Below are 7275 nucleotides of genomic sequence, written 5' to 3' on the forward strand. Positions count from 1 at the left end.
ATATTGTTTTCAATGGCATCATATGCATGTGAAAGCTGGACAATGAATAAGGCAGACTGAAGATGAATTGAGGCTTTTGAATTGTGGTGTTGGCAAAGAATGTTGAATATGCCATAGACTGCCAAAAGAATGAACAAATCTGTCTTGGAAGAAGTACAACAAGAATGATGCTTGGAAGCATCTCACACACCCTGGACATACTGTCAGGAGGGATTAGCCCCTGCAGAAGGACATCATGTTTGGTAAAGTAAAGAGTCAGTGAATAAGAGAAAGACCAACGAGATGGATTAACAACAGTGGCTGCAACAACGGGCTCAAGCATAGCAACAACTGTGAGAATGGTGTAGGATTGGGCACTATTTTGCTCTGTTGTATATAGGGTTGCTATAAGTCGGAATTGACTCCACAGCACATAACAGCAATGTAATTTTAACCAATTGATCAGATAGCATGGTGATATAATTGTCAAATAAAATCAACTTTAGGGGTAAAGCAGTTTATTATTGTTATAATTAGTATCATTTTTACATTTCTTGCTGGAAAATTTTCCAATATTATTGCTTGATGAATTAGAAACAATCTGGCCGATACATAGACCTACACACGTACATATATATATACAAATATATACATGCTTTGTGTGTACCACTACTCTGTGGTAATACAATTACTTCATATGTGCTTGAATTCTGTGTGATGAATAAACAACTGAACCTTGTGCTAAAACATGCAGTTAGATATTTCTGGTATAATGAGGGGATTTTGTCTTCCTTATCCACACAAAGCAGACCCTGGAGGCACTGGAGTCACGGCTCAGGACAAGAAAGGGGCTGACAGTTGGGAAACACACAGCAGTTAGTGCACCCATGTTCAACAACCACTGACTGGGACGATTAAAAACTGCTATAAAAATGTTCAAAATGGAAGAGAGGCTATAAAGGCACACAAAGGTGCTCACCAGGACAAGGGTGGTTTGGGTGGCTCTGGTCTCAGGTGAAGATCTGGGGTAGACGGTGTTCCTATGAATGTGTTGGACCCTCTGCTTGTGTCTCTGCAGGATGAAAACCATGGAGCCGCTGAACCAGAGCATGAGTCCCAAACACACAACATCAGGGAAAGTTAACGCGTGCAGTGAGTCTGCAGTCCTGTCATGACGCACAGAAGAACAGTATCCAAAATTTTTTTTGTCTGTGGTAGTTTTGTTGCTCAAATTGCTAGTCACATACATAGGAATAATGATATTTACCAGCATGTGGAGGATCCAACAAAGGATATTGGAGAAGCCAATGTATTTTGGAGATTTCACTTGAAGCTCTGCACACCTGAAATTTCTGGGGTTGATGGTGATGGCCTGGAAGACACTCAAGAGACAGGTGCTGCCAAAGGACACTCCCCTACCCACCATGTGAACATAGAAAACAAGTTTGCATCCAATATCATTGAGGAAATCTTTCCACCCAAAAGCTGCCATGGTCACTGGAATTCCTTTAGAGATAATGACCAAAGAATTGGCTACCATCAGGTGCTTGAGAATCAAGTCTGTGGACCTTGACTTACATGCAGTGAAGTAAAGGAAGATATAATGGTAAAGAAGAAAGAAATTCCCCAGAATACCAACTGTAGTCTGTGATAAGAAGACCATTGCTATTGTGAAATCCCTGGTGGCCATTTCGTCATTTCATGGTGACCGATATTTGTCTTCAGAGCCAGAGTGTCCTGCAGGGGAAGATGAGACATGGACCACATATATCATATCACCTGAAATCCACTATTCTACACATACCATTAATTCCCAAGCCTGCTTCTTCTTCTTGGATAGTAGTGAGGTCTTTGTCAAACTCTAGAATTGAATCCCTTTAAACCTAGCAGGATGGCAAAACTGACCAATCCCCTACAAGGGTTCCATACACCTTATTAGCATTACCCACCCCCACAAGGTTCATGCATCTTATTTTCATTAGAAACAGGCTGTCCAGTCCTCTGGTGGAACACCCACACCTTATTTGCATAGTCACAACCAATCATTGCTGGAGTTACAAGACCATGGCGAAAAAGGTCACACAAAAGTGATTCATCTCACTCCAGCAAGCTAGTTAGCTCCATCCTTCCAATAATCCAGTTCTGTGTTTAATTTTGCCTTGGCACCTTGTCATTTTAGTTTACATTGGTGATATTTTATTTTATAATTTTGGTTGTAACAAATTTCCATTGATGTGCAAAAATTAATTTCGTAGACCAATAGCAATTATGAATAAAGCTTTAAAGATTTTAATGAAATACAGATTCACCAATTGAGGAACTCATCTCCTCATAAACAGGCTGGATTTAATGAATCCAAGATTGCCTCGATATTAGGATGGCAGCAAAATAACACATTTGCTTCTATGCCAACAACAATAACAGCTGCACTTCCGACAGGAATTGGTGAAAATCTCATACTGTGCCCTCAACTATGAGACATGAAACACCAGTAAGTGATAAAATAGTGGAGAGTAGAAACTAAACCATTGCTACTTTCACATCATGTATTTCAATTGAGTACAGAAGTTCAGGAAAAATATTAGCAGTGAGGTGAGATTTGTGAAAGATACTGACCTATAAGACACATGTGGAAAATGAAATCTGCAAGACATGACATCATGTGAATTTTGTAAATTGAAATGGTTGATTTTTTTATTGAAAATATTGGAATACCTTTCAAATAGAGAAAACTACAAGATATATTTGACCTTGGCAGTTGCTGTGTTGAACCCATTTTTATCAAGTTACCTTTTTCCTTAAATGCTGCTTCCCTAACTCCCAGAAGGAAAATTACCACCCCATAATCAACAGACCATAGGTGTTTCCAGGGGAGACACAATTACTGTCTCCATTAATGCATCATACAGCAGAATTAGACAAAACATTTATATTTCAGAAATAACCATCCAGATACACCGTTTCTGCACAAGATTTGATGATTCATGCAGATTCATTCAATTCTGTATTACCAGCACTGAGGTGTTACAGGCACACACCTCTAGTGATCCTGATTATGGTTATGATTCCTGTACAGTAGTAGGCTGAACAGCAGGTTGATTCAGAACTCCAGCCTTTACTTACCTTCAAAATCAGGTTTCATGATCACTAGACTAAACTCCAAAAATCACTATTCTTAACAATGACACTAGGAGACATCAGGGATTGGAGTAGGATCCGTGACCCCATCTCTCTGTTGCCATTCAGATCAAAGTCAGGATTTAGTCCTGCTTCCTCTGTGACACTGGACAAGTTTTGAACACAGAAGATTTCCTTATTCCAATATGATCACTTACCCACACCCTGATATGCCTCTTTCCCTTACAGACTCTGCCTCTCAGGCTGAAATAGAACATACTCACTTGACTCCTTCCTGCTGCCAGGACGGTGGACTCAGTGTGACAGTCATGACATCCAGGGCAAGTGTCTGAGGGAGGCAGCCAGACCCTGAGGTCCTGGTATTTGTTTCTGTGTCCTCTCCTCCCCATAGAATTGAAATTATCATTTCACAGTGCAGTCTTGGGGAGCTGACACCTCTGGAAAATGTTTCCCCAGCTGCTAATTACCAAAACCAATTAAATGTTTCTAACAAGTATCTCCAAAGAGACCAAAGAAGTGTTTGGGAGAGGCTCTTTCTTGTCCGGGATCCTTGAGGCAGACAGGGTCTCTCATACAGGGAGCAGGAAATACTGAAATCTGACACATGGGGGACATGAGTCTGTCTGGATTCTCTGCTCCCCTGAGAAGTTCTCCTACCCCAAATCTTTTCTGATGTTCAGCCCATGAGCTGCACCATCATTTATGTTATGAACAGAAAATGGAATCAGGCAAAATACTTAAGGACTTTTAAAGAGGTACAAGTAAAAAAAAAAAAAAAAAAACATGGTGGCAGTAATTTACATAAGAAATCACTGAACTCACTCACACACATCAATGCCAATGAAAATGGACATTTTCTAAGAAAATATACTTTACCATTATTGACTTCTCCAGAAGTGACAGGATGTCTAAATAGAACAGTAGCCATTGAAAGAGAGTTTGAGTCCCTCAGAAATAATAGCTCCAGGATCAGATGGTTAAACAAGCAGATTCTACAATTGCTTTAACTATCAGGTATAGACTCCTACTATCACAATGGTTAAGCACTCAGCTGCTAATTAAAGGCCAGTGGTTTGAACCCACCCAGCGACTCTGTGGGAGACAGAACTGGTGATCTGATTCCATAACCATTACAGCTAAGAAAACCCTATGTGGCAATTCTACTCTGTCACCTAGGGTCACTGTGAGTTGGAATCGACTCAACAGCACCCAGCAACAGCACATTGGATAATCCAACATTGCTTACTTAATTCAAGAGCATCGAATGGTTACTACAGTCCGCTACAAATATACATATATATACTTTTTTTTGGCTGAATTGCCAATAATGAACACTGGTTTCTATTTTATTTTATTTCATTTTATTGTGGTGAAAATATAGGTAAAACAAAAAGAAAAAATCTTTGATGGTTATGAGGGAGGCGAGGGGTAGGGATGGAAAAACACTTAATAGACAATAGATAAGTGGTAACTTTGGTGAAGGGTAAGACAGTACACAGTACTTGGGAAGCCAGCACAACTTGTACAAGGCAAGATCATGGAAGCTCTATAGACACATCCAAACTCCCTGAGGGACTGAATTGCTGGGCTGAGGGCTGTGGGAACCACGGTCTCTGGGAACATCTAGCTCAATGGTCATAACATAGTTTATAAAGAAAATATTCTACATTCCACTTTGGTGAGTAGCGTCTAGAGTCTTAAAAGCCTGTGAATGGCCATCTAAAATACTCTACTCATCTCACCCCTTCAGGAGCAAGGAAGAATAAAAAAACTAAAGATACAAGGGAAAGATTAGTCCAAAGGACTAATGGACCAAGTCTACTACAGCCCCCCAGACTGAATCCAGTACAACCAGATGGTATCCAGCTACCTCCACTAACTGCTCTGACAAGGATCACAATAGAGGGTCCTAGACAGAGCTGGAGAAATATGTAGAACAAAATTCTAACTCAAAAATAAATACCAGACTTGCTGGCCTCACAGAGACTGGAGAAACCCTGAGAGTATGGCCCCCGGACACGCTTTCAGCTCAGTAATGAAGCCACTCGGGAGGTTCACTCTTCAGCCAAAGATTGGACAAGCCCATAAAACAAAACGAGACTAGAGGGGCACACCAGCCCAGAAATAGGGACTAGGAGGCAGGAGGGAACAGGAAAACTGGTAATAGGGAACCCAAGGTTGAAAAGGGAGAGTGTTGACCTGTTGCAGGGTTGTTAACCAATGTCATAGAACAACGTGTATACTGACTGTTTAATGAGAAACAATTTTGTTCTGTAAACCATCTAAAGTACAATAAAAAAAATTTTTTTAATGAAAATATAGGTAAAAAATCATGTGCCATCTCAACAATTTCCACCTTATAATTCAGTTACATTGGTTACATTCTTTGTGTTGTGCAACCATTCTTGCTGTCCTTTTCCAAATCCTTCCACCTCCATTGTAATGAACTTAGTGCCCCCTAAGCAAAAACTCTGCTTTCCTCCTTCTTCCCACCACTGATAACCACTAACAATCTTTGGTTACTGCATACTAGTTTATTTAATATAAGTGAGCTCATACAGCATTTGTCCTTTGTGACTGCCTTGTTTTGCTCAGCATAATGTTCTCAAGGTTCATCCATGTTGTCACATCCATCAGGACTTCATTTCTCTTTATGGCTGAGTGTTATTCCATTGCGTGTATGGACCACATTTTGCTTAACCATTCATGTATTCAAGGACACAAAGGTTTCTGAAGGCTGGGAAAGGGAACAAAAATGAGATAAACCCAGGGTCCCTCTTGTACCTTCTGGTCTAACCGATATACTACCCATCTTGACCCAGCTTGATCCTCCACTCTTCACCGGGCCTCTCTATTTTCACCTCCACCCCCTCAACCCATCTTAAATATACTTTGGGATAATTAGTTATTCCAGGTATGTCCTTCCACACATAAGCCAAATATCAGCTGTGTCCACCTTCACCTCCTTAGGAACCTCACGTCTGACCCTCATAAAATCCAATGCCTTGGAAGTTTGAAGTTTTCCCAGGAATTTCTTCTCATTTCCAGGCAACCAATGCCCTCATGATATAATTTTACTCAGTTTATACTTCCCTGTAAAGTCTGCCTCTGTCTCATATCAACCCAGTCTAGAACTCAGTCTCCCCTTCATTATCTCCCAAATAATTCAGTTAAAGAAATAAAGAACCTCAGTGAACTATGTGGCCTTTGTTAAAGATAACAGGGGAGAGATGGCAGGACACCCATAGAAAATAATAAGCTCTTAGAGTAATGGTTCTTCTCCCAAAGCCCCTTCTAGGCTGCTCTGCCCATGAGGAATTTCAGCTTGTTCCCCTCACTCCATGCAGGTCATGTCTCACCCCGCTGGTCACTCTCTGCTCTCTCCCAGGTCCCTCTCTGCTCCAACATTTCATATTCTTTCCCATTTTTATACTGATCAGTTTGCTCTCCAAGTTTATACTTCACCTATTCATATAAATCCATCTTGATATGGAGAATGGGTGAGGCTTCTGATCCTTCCCTTTAGCATAATCCAAACAAAGAAGAGAATACTTATGTAATTAGGTATATGTCTATTCCCTCAAAAAGAAAAAAAAAAACCTGTTTCTGTCTAGTTGATTCTGACTCATGGCAACCCCCTGGGTTCAGAGCACAACCATACTCCATAGTTTTCAAGGCTGTGATGTTTCAGAAGTAGATCAGCAGGCATTTCTTCCGAGGTTCCTCTGGGTGAGTTTGAACTGTCAAACTTTCAGTTAGCGGGCTGGCACTTTAATTACTGTGCCACGAAGGCCCCTCTCCTGTAAAGACTACAGGGTAGATGATCCTAAAGGGCAGTTCTATTCCTTCATATAGGAACCTTATGAGTTGGATTCGACTTGTCAGCACGTAACAACAAAACCAATATTTATACACATACACATACATACATAGAAGTGTCTCTTTGTGGTGCAATCTGTTAAGGGCTCAACTACTAGACTAAAGTTTGGTGGTTCAAACCCACTCAGAGGCACCTCAGAAGACAGATCTGTTGATGTGCTCTGAAAGGTCACAGTCTTTAAAACCCTATGGGTTTGGAATCAACTAAATGTCAACTAACATATATATACACATATGTATTCATATACATGTATACACATATACATATATTCATACGGT

General features: G+C 40.6%; 1 protein-coding gene across 1 annotated transcript; it reads right to left on the reverse strand.

Annotated features, from left to right (window-relative positions):
- Positions 1-733: 733 nt before the first annotated feature.
- Positions 734-2281, reverse strand: LOC100654569 (vomeronasal type-1 receptor 4-like). The gene has a single exon (XM_003406413.3). The coding sequence runs from the start codon at positions 1667-1669 to the stop codon at positions 734-736; it is 936 nt and encodes a 311-aa protein (XP_003406461.1). The 5' UTR covers positions 1670-2281.
- Between the last annotated feature and the right edge of the window lie 4994 nt (positions 2282-7275).

The sequence above is a fragment of the Loxodonta africana genome, chromosome 11, assembly GCF_030014295.1.
Source record: "Loxodonta africana isolate mLoxAfr1 chromosome 11, mLoxAfr1.hap2, whole genome shotgun sequence".
Taxonomy (NCBI): domain Eukaryota; kingdom Metazoa; phylum Chordata; class Mammalia; order Proboscidea; family Elephantidae; genus Loxodonta; species Loxodonta africana.

Excerpts from the sequence above, each read along its gene's own strand:
- LOC100654569 (XM_003406413.3), bottom strand. The coding sequence starts at position 1,669 with ATGGCCACCAGGGATTTCACAATAGCAATGGTCTTCTTATCACAGACT.